Source organism: Marmota monax, unplaced genomic scaffold, assembly GCF_021218885.2.
Source record: "Marmota monax isolate L192 unplaced genomic scaffold, Marmota_monax_Labrador192_F-V1.1 WCK01_AAM20220418_F8-fsc00144, whole genome shotgun sequence".
In the NCBI taxonomy this organism is placed as follows: Eukaryota; Metazoa; Chordata; class Mammalia; order Rodentia; family Sciuridae; genus Marmota; species Marmota monax.
In genome coordinates this window covers 1,921,733-1,939,305 of record NW_026694618.1, presented here as the reverse complement: position 1 = coordinate 1,939,305, position 17,573 = coordinate 1,921,733, and the positions used below count along the sequence as shown (strand labels likewise).

Below are 17,573 nucleotides of genomic sequence, written 5' to 3'. Positions count from 1 at the left end.
TTCCCATTTGATTGCTTTAAATGCCCTCTGGAATGTAAGCTCTATGAGGGTAGGGATGGTGTCACCCAAGTTCACATGGTAGTTAGCCTAGTATATGGCGCAAAGTAGATGTCCTGTAAACAGTTGTTGAAGAAATGAGACTTAATTTGAACCTGACTGGTAATGTGTTTCATGTACTACTTTTATTGTTTCTGCTAGCAAAATGTAATTTTGCTACAGTATAATTCTTTTGTTCATCCAAATATTCAGTTTTAAAGAACTGAGAAGTTTACCTAACCAATATCTCTGATTGGACCAACTGATAATTAAAAAAAAATGTTGAGACAAATATTTGATCTCATTTAAGTGGATCATTTATTTTTTTATACCAAGAACTCTGAGCAGAACACCTGATACTATCGCATAATTTCACAAGTTTATTCTGTTGGTTAGAATAGAGACTGAACACTGAATGTGACTTGATACCAATTTATCTCCAATCTAAGTTTGAATTATTGGTGAAGGATCAGAGCTGTCATTTGCCAACTATAAGCAGAACATCGAGTCTTTGTCAGGATGTCAGAAAACCTAGTAGAGATGAGTATGCTTTTTTTTTGTTTTTGTTTTTTGTTGCTTACATATTTGGACTTCAAGCTAAACACACTAAAGTTCTTTCTTATGTGTTGGTTCTCTTTGCTCCCAACAGAGCCCATAGAACCTGTTGTCAGTGGACCACTCAGAGAACCTTTGTGAGGAGCTGTTGGCAGCATTTGGGGATCAGGCTCAGGAATAGTCAGCACAACTTATTCTCTCAATTTGTGAATTAATCGGTTTTAGGAAAGATAATTAACAACAAAGAACCTTTTGAGGCAGATCCATATAGCATAATACAATATTGCACAAATTTCTATATACAAAATTAATTTGGTCTTTTCAGTTCTTAGTTTTCCAGCCTAAAAGTAAGAATGCCTCGACTTGTCTGTTTTTAACATAGTGGTAAGTGGCTTAATTGATTTGGGGGGTTGCTTGAAGATCTTCCAGAAAAATTATTATTCCATAGCTACAAAGGAACAAGACTCAGACCTAAAGACATTTTTTGGAATCCTAGAGCAAGTTCATTAAACCTCAGTAAGATTCACTAGTATGCTTACTTCTCACAGTGTGTGCCCAAAAGTATTTAGTATGCTTTAAAAATCAAAAGCAGGGTTCTAGCTGTATGATTTTAATAGCAGTCACAAGGTATATTGAGGCCTAATAGTTGTATAGAAATATGTTCTAAAACTAAAATTCACATGAATGTCTAAAAAGCAGCTTGTTCTGTTGAAGCCTTAGGTTAACATTTTCTTTGTATTTTTGAAGCCATTTATACTTATCAAACATGTGTATAGAATTTTTTCTTATTGTCCCCCTGTACCTATAGCCAAATCAACAGATGTTTATTGAGCTTTCGATTTGTGACCAGAATGATATTAATTGTGCCAGTTGTATTCTCTCCTCTGCTGATTTGGGGTCAGAATAATTTTGGTATGTCAATCTATTAATGCTTGGTGTCATTTTAACTTGATTTTCTTTCTTAGCTTAAACTCTTTCCTATATTTGTTTGCTAACTGCATTCTTCTTCTGTGGATTAGCTGTCCCTATTCTTGGTTTATTTTCCTCTGAGGTTGTAACTGTATGGTCCTTGCTTAGCATCTGGATAGCCATCTAAAGTGCCAGCCATCATCCTATGAAAAGTTTTACTTTCCAGCCCAAGGGCCTTTCTGAGAAAGGCTCACCACTCCCTCATACCAACCCAACCCTTAACTGCCCACCTGGCTCTAATCCCTGAGTCTACCACATAAAAGTCCCAAGCCTGTGTTGCCTCTCTGCCTCTATGGAGAAATGGCCATTATTTGTCAGCTCTGACAAATAAACTCTCATGTGTATCTCTGCCTGGGCTCCATCTTTATTTCTCACTTGCCCATCTCCCGGTTCCTCGTTTTCCTTTAGGTAACAGGTGTCAACAGAATCCTGACCAGGCTCCTGGGCAGGTCATATTTTTAATCAATTAGTTCTTTTGCTTTCTCGCTATTCCTCTTTTCTTCATTATAGTGGAAAACAGAAAGGAATTAAATTAACAGAATTAGAAAAATGGAAGGGAAAACTAAGAAGAACTATAGGAGTTTTAAATGTATATTAAACTGATTTGGACAACTTAAGTTTTGATAAGTAATGGAAGCAGCATGATATTATGGAATAATTTGGCATCTTCAGCAGCCTTGTTCAATTAATACAATAAAGCCTACCTCAAAACACTGCCAGAGCATGTAAAGGCCCGTCCTGTCAACCTCTATGTCTTAGTCCATTCTGCCTGCTGTAACAACATGCCACAAACTGAGTATCTTGTAAACAACAGACAGTTACCTCTCATAGTTCTAGAGGTTGAGAAGTCCAAGATCAAAATGCTGGCAAATTTAGAGTTTGGTGAGAGCCTCCATTCTGGTTCTAGCTATGCCCTCACATGGTGTGAGGGGAGAACTCTGGTCTTCAGCTCCTCATAAAGGCATTAATTCCATTTATAAGGGTTCCACTCTTATGACCCGGTCACTTTGCTAATACTGTCACATTGGGGATTAGGTTTCAGCATAGGAACTTTGAGGGGACACAAATATTCCATCCATAGGTTCTCCAATGCTGAAGATATGGCACCTGCTACATGAGAAAGGCAGAACAGCAGTTCACACCAACATTTAAGACAAACATTTATTTTACCCCAACTTCCTCCCTGCTTCTCTGCAATTAATATTTAATTTGGTTTCTCAATCTTTATGGCAGTCTTTTATTGTATCATTATTCCCATTTTTCAGACGAGGAAATTAAGACTCTGAGAAATTAAGTAACTTACACAAGGTCATAAATTTGGTAAAGGATTTGGGTTGAGTTCTGACAGATTTCAAAGCCATTTTCTTTGTATAGTGCCGAGCTGCCTTGTGTATAATGAGTATGGAAGATTGAAAAGGAGTTAATGGTGTGGTCTTTCCACTGTTCTTTCCACTACTTCACTTGGTGAATGACTAATAGGCAAATACTCCCAGAGGGTATTTGCATTTTAAAAGAGGAGCTCATTAACTCCAATGAATCTCTAATTGGTAGAATTGGTGGGGGAGATATTTTTAAGTGCTGGGGCTTTCTGCTGTGTCTTCAAGGTACCTAGCTGTCCTTTTCTACTCTGTAGATTATCAACTACTCTGGAATTAGAATTATGTAGTAGAATGCAGCAGCAAACTGCCAAACTGCTAGTCAGACCCAAATACAATTGAGTGAATTTATATGGAGTCAGGAAAAAAAAAATCATCAAAAGGGATGTAGTATGGGTTAGCTTTGTGTAAAATGAGTGTTCAGAAGCAAATGAATTTGATAATATTGAGGGTCTTCTGAAGACTTAGGTAGAAATAATATGTTTTGTAATCAATTTTAGCTTCAGAAGTGTTATATAAGCATTTCCTATAGAGTGTTAATGAGTCTCTGAAACATTTTTAATAGATGTCAGTTAAATAAAATGCTCCATAGTCAAATACATTGTGAAAAAACTTTAAAATTTGTTTACTACAGAATTTCTCAGATGGTAAAGTACATTGGAAAGCAACTATAGAATTTATACCCTACAGGTTTTTCTCATACTTCTGACAAGAGAAAAAATTTTTTTTCCATGTGAACCTCTTGGAATCAGTGTTTTTTAGGTTGCATTCTCAGATATGGAATTCTAGATTAAAACTCTAACTTAAAAAAAGAAAAAGAAATGAACAGCTTTTTGCATTCACAACTTTTTATATGCAGTGGGTTCCAATCAAGTCCACACCAGTCCCTTCCAGTCCTCTTGGGCCTACAAAGGGCATGCTAGTAATTACAGCCCTCTGCTTGAGAGGGAAAAAGAAATGGATGGAGATCAAATTCTCATATGTATTGCCTGGAAAAGTGGTGTTGAAGAACGAGGCTTATATCAGGGAGCAAAAGGGTTTCTTAATCTGAATCTCAGAATTAGCTTGAGTTACATTCAGTTACAGGATATGTGGGGCAGGCTTCCCCAAGCCAAGGTCTGTCCATTCAGAGGTTCAGAAGAATGTGCTGTTTTGGAGAGAAGGGAAGAAGGGGCAGAACCATGGGCAGCCAGCCAGGTCATCCCAAACTTACCACACCACAGAAAGAAGAGTGGAGAGAGGCCTGGAGTGAATGCTAATGGAGCAGAAAGAGTGGGAACCAAGTATCTGTTCACTTTCCCACCTACCACTAAGCCTCTGGACAAGCCTCCTCTGAATGGTTCAAGGAGGCATTAGTGTTCCCTTCCCATGCCTAAGAACTTCTCCCCTTTCCACTTTCCCTTGTATCTAATGATCACTTTCTACCATCTCCTCCCATCTTCACCCAGGAGAATGAGATCATGATGGTACTCTAATGGCTGTCTCTTTCCTATGCCCTTGTATAGTTCAAACTTTATTCAATTTTTTGTCCCAGCAAAGGTGGAACACATATATTCCTCTGAATCAGAGACTAGAGAACTGTAGCCTACCACCTGTTTTTGTAAATAAAAATTGTATTGGAACACAGCCACACTCATTAGGTTAGATATTGTCCATGGCTGCTTTTGGCTGCAATGGTAGAGTTGTGAAGTTGTGACAGAGACCATATGGCCTGAAAAGATTAAAATGTTTACTGTCTGGCCTTTTACAGAAAAAAAAAAAAAAATCAGCTAACCTCTAATCTAAGCTATAGGTGAATTTCACTTTTTTTTTTTTTAATTTCTGAAAGAGCTTTAGAGGTATGTGTGTGTGTGTGTGTGTGTGTGTGTGTGTTCCTTATCATTTATTCTAAATAAAAGCTACATTTTAAACAAAGAAAATTACATGGTTATGGTACAAGAGGAATTTTTGTCCCCTGTAAATGTTTCTAGCCTCACAACCTTCTAGAAGAATATTCAGGAGACTGTGTTTGCTTTACAAGACTAGAATGAAGGACAGACGCTTGCTCTAGTCAGAAGTATTTGGCATCTGTTCCAGAAAGAGAAGAAAATAGAAAATCTGTGGGCCTCGGAAAGCAAAAAAGAATTGGATAGAAGTGGGGATAGAGAGTCGGGGCTTAGGTTTGAACAGCACAGAGCTTTCAGAGTTTCCGTTTATGCTCTGGGCTCTTCCCACCCTGCTACCTAACTCAGAGACTTGGTTCCTCCCACCTCAGCCCTTAACCACCTTTCACCAGACCTGAGACCCTGGGGATGTTAGGAAATGGATTCTGCCTGCAATGGGACTGCCTTCTACCTGGGAGACTATGGGTGAATCACTGAGTACCCATTAGAGTTTACTTACCTGTCAACTAGGGAAGTACAAGGGAGATATTATTGTGCCTACCCAACTAAATAATAAAGTTTAATGTTTTTTAAAAAGGCTGTGAGGGGCTGAGGTTTGTGGCTCAGTGGTAGAGCACTTGCCTAGCACGTGTGAGGTGCTGGGTTTGATCCTCAGAACCACATATAAATAAATAAATACAATAAAGATCCATCAACAACTAATAAAAATATTTTTTTTAAAAAAGGCTTTGTGAGCATTAAAATACTGCAAAAAAATGCCACAGGTTTTGTTCTTTTTAAATGACTGACTTATAAATGAAATTTTTGAATCTATTCAGCATAGAAGTGAAAATTAACTGATATTTGAAGATGATAATATCTTATTTCACATTTCTCACCTCCTTTTTGTTTATTGTTGAAGTATCTAGCCTCTATGTGGATTATAGAATATATAGACAGTAAATTAACTTTTACCATTATAAAATAATAGAAATAACTTTCAAAAATTATATTTTATTGCAACCTATTATTTCCTTTGTTGTTTCTTTAGCCTTCATTTTGTGTCTTTGTTTGTAGATAAATAAAGTTGCAGATGGCAATTTTCCTTGTAATCAGTTATTGTCCTATCTGAGTCATCGCCAGACATGGCATTTCAGTAAATAGTGATTCTGCAATTGCTTCCAGGCAGATGTGTTATGTGATGTCAAAAACACTAGCTGATAACCTTTCTGGTTTTTCAAGCAGTAGGGAGAATGGAGAAACTTTTGTGTAGATACACACCTCAGAAAATGGCAAAGTAAATAGATTTGTACTCAATGGTTTCAGTTGATTACAGTGTTTGTGTGGCTATGGGTGGAGTAGTAATCATTTTTAAAGATAAATGATCTTTCTTAGAGTTAATGACTTTTCATATAGTGGGTTATGTATATTTTCTCATACATATGTACACATATGTGGGTTTTGTTTTTTTTTTTTTGCATGTGCATTATTAAACTCCACCTTGACCTCATTATATAGAGATCTATATTACCTTGGCTGCTCATGTTATATTGGTCTCATGTGCATAACTAAGGAAAATAAACTCCTTGTGCATTCATTTTTCCACTTACAATTGAAGGTTGGTTATTGAATCCCTAATTTTCAGAGAAAATGGGAATTCTAAAAATAAGTCTTTTCTTGTTGTGCCAATAAGTGGTCAATGTAAAGTCACTTAAAATCAATCAAAATATCCAGGTGTAGCAGTGCACGCCTGTAATCCCAGTGGCTCAGAAGGCTGAGGCAGGAGGATTGTGAGTTCAAAGCTATCCTCAGCAAAAGCATGCACTAACTCATTGAGACCTTGTCTTTAAATAAAATACAAAATAGGACTGAGGATGTGACTGTTGTCACGTGCCCCTGAATTCAATCCCCAGTAACCTCCTCAAAAATCAATCAAAATAGTTGTTTGACATCCTAAGTCACAAGAGTAGATTGATTAAAAATTTCATTTAACAACAATAAACTTTATTATCTATAGACATAATTAAAAAATCCCTAATGCTTTTTAATGTGTTTTTAATTTTTAACTGATTTTAAAATTTAACAAATTATATCACAATTATGAATTCTAGTAGCAATTGAATTAGTAGCAATATATCAGAGTGGTATTTATTAAATTTTCCTTTTAAGTTTCACAAAGTTTTAGAAGAAAGACATTACTGCTCCAATACAGTTTTTGTTCATTACCAGGAAGTCTTTTGTCACAGATTTATAGGCAAGAAACCATAAAAATAAATTCACTAATTTATTCAATTAATACTTATTGAACTTCTCTTATGTGCTGGACCCTGCCTAACAATAACATTGCATACAACTGAGAACAAAGCTGATCCTCAGGAATGTGCACTGACATGTTTAGATTGTAAACACTGTGGGGAGTTAAAATATCTTAAGTAATTTTAGTTCTTGCTTCATGATTTTAGAATTTAACAGGGTTTTATTTAATCCTTTGAAATTTTCATGAGGCTCCTTCTTGTTTACAGTCATTGATAAACTAAACTTTCGTGTTTCATAAGGAAAAGCTAAGCTCCCCAAAGATTTTCATGCTTTATCTTCAATCAAGACTTGTGACCTTGTATGCTAACACATTCCTAACCTGTAGTGTCAGCCATGCCATCATCCATGAATTTGCTAATTGTCCCTGTTGGGGACATTCCTAGGATGGCTTAATTTGGGGGGGGGGGGGGGGGGAAGAACAGTTTACAATTTGCTAATTTAGCTTCTGATTATGCTTCAAAAAGTAGGCTAATTTGTTGTCTACCTATCATGTGTTAATCATCACCATTAGCAATAATTAATAAATTAAAGCAGGTAATTAATAAGTTAATCATGCTTATACTTGCCCAACTATATTTATATCTGTTCTGGGTCCTTCCAGGCAGCTTAGTAACCTAGTTCATTTAGTAATATAACCCACTCAGGTACCAACCTTAGAAATTAAAGTATTAACTGAAGACTAATTTATGCATTTGTTCATTGTTCTTTCCTGTGGTAATGATTATCTGGCATTTGGTTAATTATTACATAGAAAAGTACAATATCTACTCCAAGGCAGATCCACAAAAGCACAAACACTCAATGAGTAAACCTTATGGGCTAGGGTTGTGGCTCAGTGGTAGAGTGCTTGCCTAGCGTGTGGAGGCCATTGGGTTCAGTCCTCAGCACCACATATAAATAAATAAATTAAATTAAGGTGTTGTGTTCATCTACAACTAAAAAAAAAATAACAATAAAAATAGAAAAAGAGTTGGGCTGGGGATGTGGCTCAAGCGGTAGCGGGCTCGCCTGGCATGAGTGCGGCCCGGGTTCGATCCTCAGCACCACATACAAAGAAAGATGTTGTGTCCGCCGAAAACTAGAAAATGAATATTTAAAAAAAAAAATTCATTCTCACTCTCTCTCTCTCTCTCTCTCTCTCTCTCTCTCTAAAAAAAAATAGAAAAAGAGTAAACCTTATGAAAAATTAATTTGGAGGACAGTTACTCATATGATAAAAATGCTGTTTTAAAATGATTTGCCTTTTTTAAGTCAAACTTTCTTTGTTTATTTGAACTATGACTTGATTAAAAATTAGAATTCATTTGATTTTTCTAGCATATGCCTGTAAAGCACGATACATCTCTGGTGTAGGTAGTGTGTATATATGTTTATGGATGATTTATGAAACCTGTATAAAACTACTGTTCTTCAGAATTACTCATTTACTTTGTAACAAAGGAAATAGTGGTTGTTTTCATTATGTGAAACAGAATAATGAAAAAAAATTCAAGTAAGTAGAAGACAATTTGGCCTTAATAGTATGGTGAAGTTTCTGTCCTTTTTACTTCATAGGAGATACAACAAATGAACCAAGGGGTAAAGCTTCAGAAGTGGAAGGCAGCCAACCTTTGGAGGTAAGTGAAACACAGTAAGAGCCCTTTTGGGGTAAAACTGAACAAGTCACTATGATTACATATTCCTCTGAGGATAAAGAGTAACTTTAGCTCTCGATATACAAACAGGTGCCTAGATACCAAGAAACAGGTGATCTGCTGAAAGTCAGAAGATATCAGTATAGGGAGGGAGGGAGGGAGTTCCCAACAGCCAAGCTTATCTCAGTGCTAGGAATGGAAACTTTCTGTTAAAACAAAAAGGGGAATAGAGTTTTTAAGTTAAAATATCTGAACTATTTTTAACTGAGTGGTTATTCTCTAATATTTTGGATTAAAAGACAGTATATGAACCTACAGAGAAAGGTTTGAAAATAACCTATTCAGAACTGTATTACCTTACCATTTCTAGCAGTGAAGTACACTCTTTGACAATGTTCTATAAAAAAGCTAGGGTATTCATTCTTTTCACATGAGAAAGCTATTTGCTCCTTGAGGGTACTTGGAAATATAGTTGAGATAATTTTGAGTACTATGTAGAAATATATTAACGTTATTTAACCACTGAAAGAATCATTTTTAAGACTTAGGGGAATGTTAAGTATTAGGGCAGAAGGGAGAGCCATGAATTTTGAAACTCTTTACCTGACACACCTCTGCTTACATTCTGTTTGTAGTGAGGGAGGTTATTGCTACATACAGCCAAAGTGAGGTCAGGAACCTGGCCTGAGTGGCCCATCATGGTGTCCCCAATGCATAACAGAGTAAGCAGCCAAAAGACTTGTTGCATGAGTTATAACTAGGAAGTAACCTTTATTTTAAGAGAGATTTGTATTTTTATATTTATATTTTTCACAGTGAGCAAATGTTTTTAATAAGGAAAACTTATTTAGACATGATATGGGAAGTAAATTTATGAAGAGGAAAAAAGAATCATCTTTTCCGTAAAACTGTTCTTTTCTTTTATTCATGCATACAACACATATTTATTAAGCACTGACTGTACCTAAGTCACTGTGCAAGGAGCTGAGTACTTAGTGATGAAAGAAATAGATCTAGGACAAAGAAAATGTCCAGCTTGTATTTTGAAGCAACTTGATCTATTTCATTTATTCAAACATTTAGTGAGTGCTGACCATAAATAGCATCTTTTTTTTTAATACCATGCTTAATCATTGAGCCTCATTCCCAACCCCATCCCCCCACCTTTTTTTCTATTTTATCTAGAGTCAGGGTGTCACTGAATTGCTCAGTACCTCGCTAAGTTGCTGAGGTTGGCTTTGAACTAAGGATCCTCCTGCCTCAACCTCCCAAGCTTCTGGGATTACATGCATGTGTTACCACACTGGGCATGAGTAGCATCTTTGACAGGAAATGTGTTTGGGATTTCGGAGACAACCACACAGATAGTTTAGAAATCATCAATGATTACTTGAGTTTAATTGCTTAGTGTCTTACTATTATTCAGGCTACTATAAGAAAATACCATATACCAGGTAGTTTATAAACAACAGAAACTTATTTCTTAATAAGTTCTGAAGTCTGGAAAGGCCAAGATCAGAATGTGGCAAATTTGGTATCTGATGAGAGCCAGCCTTTTGGTTTTTAGTTGTTTCCTTCTCATGGGTCCTAACAGCAACAACAACAACAACAATTTTGGTGTACCAAAAGCCAATTTCTCCAAAGGACCCTAAGAAAAATGAGTTATATTTTGGCAACCACAAACGTTCATTTTTAAGCTTTATGCAACCCCTACCAATTTATCTATATTCTCATTATAAATAATATTTCTACATTTCTTGTATATTCCTTAAAAATTAAAATACTGAGAACCATTCTGCTAGTACAGTGATTGTAATTATGAATCACAGTGTGTATATTTCTAATACTAACTGAAATCATTGAACTCTTCCTTGCTAATGTAGGAAGAGTGCCAAAAATAAGATTTTTTTATGGGTAACTCCTAAGAAGTTTAAGAAAAAATATTTAGGAGAATTCTGGTCTCTTCAGTCCCTTAAAAGGAAACTAATCCCACTCATGAGGACTTCATTTTCATTATCTAACACCTCCCAAAAGCCATACCTCTGAATACTATCACCTGGAGGATCCATATTCAACCTATCAATTTGGGGATGGATAGAAACATTCAGATCATTGGAAGTATCTGCAGACAGAACTCAATTATTTTTCAAAGCTTGTTCACTGATAGAATTTCAAGATTAATTCTTTCGAAAGGAATTTTCAAGATTATAATCCTTAGAAATTTGAAACTAGCTGCCTCCTAGACTTTCCATTAATACAATCAATTGTTAATGATTAAGTCTGGATGTATATATTTGTGCTGTATTTGATATTTCAAAAGTGCCTTCCAAGTAGCTTCTGGGCAGTGTGAGGGCAGTGTTGTCAGAGAGCTCACTAATACAGCAGACTAGAAACAAGTACACTATAAAGGAGGTCGCAGTGTTAAATCACAGTGCAAGAGTACAATAATGAAAAGTACTTTTAGAGGCTATGTATGTTTTGTCACAAAAAAAGCCTGATGATATTTAATTTGATCTTAAACTTCCAAAAAATGGGATTCTTTATTCCATTCCTTCAAAAATGCAAAACAAAAATATTGTTGCACATTCTTTCCCTCATCCCCATCTTCACCTCCACACCTTGTTTCAGTCAAAATGAGCCTAATCCAATCTTGAGGCTTTAAATTCTGTGTAGAGTCTCTTGACTCCCAAAGTGTACCTCTGCTTAGACCTCTCACCTGAGTTCTAGACCATATATCCAACTGTATACATTTTACTTGGAAGTTTCTTAACAGTTTAGCCATTACCTGATCATGATTCCTGACCCCACCACTCTGAAGCTTCTCTTTGTCCAGGTTTCCATCATTTCTATTTAATATCACCACCATATATTATTGGTTTAGAACTGAAACCCCTGTGCCTCCCTTCTTTCCCTCAAACTCCACATCTAGTCCATCAGCAAGTCTTGTCATCTGTCTGGAATCTGACTGCTTCTCAATTTTGTCATTGTTAGTCTAAACCACCACTTTTACTAGGACTCTTCCCTCTTAAGCCCATTCTTCATGTAGCAGAGAGAATTATCAGCCAGATCACATAATTTCTTGGCTTCAAATCTGCTAACTACTCACTGGACAGAGAATACACACTCAGCTCTTTGCAGTGGGCTACAAAGAGCTCCATGCTCTCTCCAATTTCATTTCTCTCCATATCCCTAGTCCCCATCCTCATCCACCACCTGCCTTCCTGACTCTTGATGAGGATAAGCTCTTTCTCATCTCAACCTTGTGTTTGCTAGCCACCCTCCCACTTTCTACCAGAACATCGCTTGGCTCTTTCCTTATCATTCAGGTGTAACTTTTCATGACTACCTTGGCTGTGTCCTTCCCCTGTTACTATTATATAACTTTGTTTCTCCATCACATTTATTACTCTTGTAGATTATTCATTTGTCTACTATCTGCCTCCCTGACTAGAATGAAAACAGACTTTGTATAGCTAGTGTCTGGTACCTATATAGAAAGTACTCGGTAAGTACTTGTTAACTGATGATGTAGGTCTCATTTAATGTTTTCGTCCATCTGTCAAAGGCCTAAATGTCATTTGATTCATTCTTTTCACCTCCTCATCAATCTATCAAGTTTTCTTGATACTACCTACCAAATATCTTCCAGATCTGGTTTCTCCTACCACAACTAGGTCCTCATCTGTTCACTGGACTGTTATGAAATGATCAGTTTCTTTCCCAAATCTCTTTCTTACAAAAAGAGCAGCATGTTTTGTTACTTCTGCACTCAAAAACAAAAAAACCTTCAAATCTGCAGAGTAAAGCTTAAGCTTCAAACTCTGTCCCTTCCTTTGTGAACCTTTTTTTCTGTTCCTCCAACCAGGGACAGTCTCATTGTCTTCTTACATTTATGTTGTCTTTTAAGATTTGACTTTACTCTGAGTTTCTGGAAGGTGGGAACTACACCTTAATTAGCTTTATGGCCTCAGCAGCTCTCATACTGCTAGACATGTGGCGAGGCATAAATGCCCTGTCAATGATTTGTAGATGAATAAATGAGTAAATAAGAGATCCTCTTAGGAGTAAAATTCTTTGTTAAATTCTGTTTTCAACTATACATTATGAACACAAGAGTTGCATCTTTTCTCAGTGAAAAAAAATGTTTTTTCTTAAACTTCTTAGGAGTTACCCATAAAAAAATCTTATTTTTGGCACTCTTACTACATTAGCAAGGAAGAGTTCAATGATTTCAGTTAGTATTATATATACACACTGTGATTCATAAGTACAATTACTGTACTAGCAGAATGGTTCTCAGTATTTTAATTTTTAAGGAATATACAAGAAATGCAGAAATATTATTTATAATGAGAATATAGATAAATTGGTAGGGGTTGCATAAAGCTTAAAAAAGAACATTTGTGGTTGCCAAAATATAACTCATTTTTCTTAGGGCCCTTTGGAGAAATTGGCTTTTGGTACACCAAAATTTTTTTTGTTGTTGTTATTGGTGAACATATACATTGCCTACCATTTTCCAGGATTCAAATTAGATATGGAGGTGGGGAGGGTATGGACATGTGTAAGACTCAATGACTCTAAGAGATGCAAGAGTTCTTGTTCTATTAGTGGAAAAGTAGAAAGTTCAATGTCACTAGAATGTAAAGTAGAATAAAATAAATTCTTTGAATTCCATAACTACAAAGATAGCTATGAGCTTTCAATAAAGGAAGAAATAGCATTAGGGGGAGTCAAGAAAGGCCTTCAATGAGCTTTGAGTCATGAATATTTTTTCTAATTACTTATGTGATTAATTTTTATATGATTAAAATAAGTTCCTGGGAAATGGAGTCCTTTATTAAGAACATTTTGGAAATAGAGGCAAATGATACTATGAAACTGCTTTACATAAACTTCAGTGACAGTTCACAAAGGGTTAAAAGTAAAATGAAAATAACTTGGACTATTTTACAATGTAGTTTTAATGGCAGTTAAAATATTTTTTTAAGTAGTCTGTGATATTTTTTCTGATACTTTATAGCCCAAGTATTTAAAAACTGTCTTCCCAATCGAAGTACATCTCTCAAAATAATGGAAAATCGAGGAGAGGGAAGATGGCGGCGAGGGGAGTGCATTACCCCCGTGTGCTGCTTCACTGTGTGGGAGTATGACAAGTCAGGACGGCTAAAGGATATCTTGTTAGGAATTTCCAGCAATAGTGGGGTGCGCCGGAACCTGGAGGAAGGATTTCCATCGCATGAGGATCGGCTACGGGGACTCAAACGCGAGAGGTTTGTCGCACGGAGGGTAAAACTGCTTATTCAGCAAATCGCCCCGCGGCTAGAGTCTGCAAGGCGCGCTGGGATAGAGACGCAGGGTTACAGCGCTGCAGTTTCTGCCAGACGCGCAAGCACCGCACTCAGGGCTGAATTCTGGGTTCGAGACGGGGAAGGAAGCGGTCCATCTCGGTTCTCCACACCAGTCAGACCACAGAGGAGGCCAGCAGCCACCATGTTGGTAAACTGACGTCACCACACCTGTTTTTGACTGACCGCAGCTCATTCAGCCATAGAACAGGTAATTTCAGGCTGCAATTCGCCTGCGGCTTGCAGACAGATTGCTAGGGTTCAGCGCCTGGGGGCTTCTTAAAATCTGATCTTATCTGAGTGAACACGGAGCGCCGGGCGGCCGAGTCCCGGCTCCCGGAACCGTCCCGGAACCGCCCTGGCTCCGGGCTGCGGAGCCTGTGGAGGCTGCTTCTTGGACCCTGCTAATATCAGAGCAAACACGAAACACCAAGAAGCCGAATTCCAGCTCCCGGAACTGAGCCCGCGGGGACTGCTTCTTGGAGCTTACACTTATAGGAGCTTACACCGAGCACAGAGCGGCCGAGTCCCGGCTCCCGGAACCGTCCCGGAACCGCCCTGGCTCAGGGCTGCGGAGCCCGCGGAGGCTGCTTCTTGGACCCTGCTACTATCAGAGCATACACCAAACACTAAGCGGCCGAATTCCAGCTCCCGGAACTGAGCCCGCGGGGGCTGCTTCTTGGAGCCTACACTTATAGGAGCTTACACCGAGCACGGAGCGGCCGAGTTCCGGCTCCCGGAACTTCCCTGGCCAGGGGCTAGGAGCCTGCGGAAACTGCTTCTCGGTCCGGGTCCTGCTGAGGGCAGGTCAGGACTCACCCATTGCTTGGGTTGCCTGGCAAGGGGAACGAAATGCTGCCATTCGCATAGGATACCAACATGGCAGAGATCTGATGTCAGCAGAAAGCGGTGGAGGAGAGATCTTCATCAATACCAGCGGTGACATAAGCAGTTGGTCTCCTGGTAAGGGGGGTGAGGCTCAGTCACCCGAGTCTCCTCAATTTGTCCTCGAGCCAGAGGGAAGGAGCCGGGCCGCCGCCAGCCCCCGGAGCAGGCCCAGCGGCTCGCCAGCGTGGTGACCGCGTGACCCCAATTGGAGAGGGGGCGGAGCGGAGCCGCCACCCACACCCGCCAGGTGGGCAGACCCACGACCCAGTAGTACATGGGCGTGGTAGGAGGGGCAGGGCAGAGCCGCCCTTCGCGCTTGCAAGGTAAACAGACCTGTGACAGCCTGGCGGGTCAGGCCCAGTGGCCTGCCAGTGTGGTACACACGTCACCCCAACTCGAGTAGGGGCAGAGCAGATCCTTATCCCACGCCCGGATCAGGCCCTGCCGGTGTGGTGGTCACGTGACCCCAATTGGAGTGGGGGTGGAGCGGAACCGCCACCCGTGCCCGCAGGGTGAGCAGACCAGTGATCAACCTGCAGATCAGGCCCAGGGGTCCGCAGGCGTGGTAGGAGGGGCAGGGCAGATCCGCCGCCCGCGCCTTCAAGGTAGGCAGACCTACAACAGACCGGCGGATCAGGCCCAGGAGCCTGCCGGCGGGGTACAAACACCACCCTAATTGGAGTAGTGACAGAGCAGAGTCGCCTCCCCTGCCAGGAACAGACCCAGCATCCTGCAGGCGGGGTAGTCACGACACCCCAATTGGAGTAGGGGCAAAGCAGAGCCTCCACTCGTGCCCGAAAGGTGGGCAGATCTGTGACCGACCAGCAGGACAGGCCCAGTGGCCTGCTGGTACGACAGACATGTCACCCCAATTGGAGTAGGGGCAGAACAGAGCCGCCACCAGCTCCCAGAACAGGCCCAGTGACATGCCGGCGTGGTAGCCACGACACCCCAATTGGAATAAGGAGAGAGCAGAGCCGCCGCCCGCACCTGCAGGAAAGATACGCAAGCAGTATGAAAAGACAAGGAAAGAAAGGACCACAAGCAATGCAGGTCAACGCAACTTTAGAAGAGGTAACAGCTGCAGCAGATGGAATGTCAGATAAAGAATTCAGGATATACATGCTTCAGATGATCTGGAGTATCAAGGAAGACATTAAACAGCAAAATCAGACAATGAAAGATCACTTCGACAACGAATTACGCAAACAAATCCAGGAAGCAAAGGATCAACTATACAGGGAGATAGAGGTTATAAAAAACAAGCAATCAGAAATCCTAGAAATGCAGGAAGCAATAAACCAACTTAAAAACTCAATGGAGAATACTACCAACAGAGTAGAACACTTAGAAGATAGAACATCAGACAATGAAGACAAAGTATTTCAACTGGAAAAGAACATAGACAGCTCAGCAAGACTGTTAAGAAACCATGAGCAGAACATCCAAGAAATATGGGATAACATTAAGAGACCAAACTTAAGAGTCATTGGGATACAGGAAGGTACAGAGCTCCAAACCAAAGGAATGAGCAGTCTATTCAATGAAATAATACAAGAAAACTTCCCAGACTTGAAGAATGAGACAGAATCCCAAATCCTAGAAGCCTACAGGATGCCGAATGTGCAAAATCATAAGAGATCCACACCTAGACACATTATAATGAAGATGCCCAACATACAGAATAAGGAGAGAATTTTAAAAGCTACAAGAGAAAGGAAGCAGATTACATTTAGGGGCAAGCCAATCAGGATAACAGCTGATCTTTCAACACAGACTCTGAAAGCTAGAAGATCCTGGAATAACATATTTCAAACACTGAAAGATAATGGGTTCCAACCAAGAATTGTGTATCCAGCGAAATTAAGCTTCAGGATGGAGAATGAAATTAAAACCTTCCACGATAAACAAAAGTTTAAAGAATTCGCAGCTAGAAAACCATCTCTTCAAAACATCCTAGCCAAAGTATTACAGGAAGAGGAAATGGAAAATAACAATGAAAACCAACAGTGGGAGGTAGGACAGTAAAGGGGGGGGGAAACAATCAAAGAGGAAAACAAACAATGTTTAGTAACAGAAATAAACAAATATGGCTGGAAGAACAACCCATATCTCAATAATAACCCTAAATGTTAATGGCTTAAACTCACCAATTAAGAGACACAGGCTAGTAGAATGGATCACAAAACAAGACCCAACAATATGCTGCCTACAGGAGATGCATTTGATAGGAAAAGACATACATAGGCTGAAGGTGAAAGGTTGGGAAAAATCATATCACTCATATGGACTTCGGAAACAAGCAGGCGTGTCCATACTCATATCAAATAAAATAGATTTCAAGCCAAAGTTAATCAAAAGAGATAAAGAGGGACACTACATACTGCTTAAGGGAACCATACACCAACAAGACATAACAATCATAAATATTTATGCCCCAAACAATGGTGCAGCTATGTTCGTCAAACAAACTCTTCTCAAGTTCAAGAGTCTAATAGACCACCACACCATAATCATGGGAGACTTCAACACACCTCTCTCGCCACTGGACAGATCTTCCAAACAAAAGTTGAATAAGGAAACTATAGA

At 39.2% G+C, this 17,573-nt stretch overlaps 1 protein-coding gene across 4 annotated transcripts in view; it reads left to right on the top strand.

Annotated features, from left to right (window-relative positions):
* The window catches only part of Umad1 (UBAP1-MVB12-associated (UMA) domain containing 1), a 245,066-nt gene that overhangs the window by 169,257 nt on the left and 58,236 nt on the right, over positions 1–17,573 (top strand). For all 4 annotated transcript variants that reach the window (XM_046422556.2, XM_058572164.1, XM_058572165.1 and 1 more), the window contains exon 3: positions 8,669–8,730. In XM_046422556.2, coding sequence (XP_046278512.1) covers positions 8,669–8,730 — 62 coding nt within the window. The remainder of the gene's footprint in view (positions 1–8,668; positions 8,731–17,573) is intronic.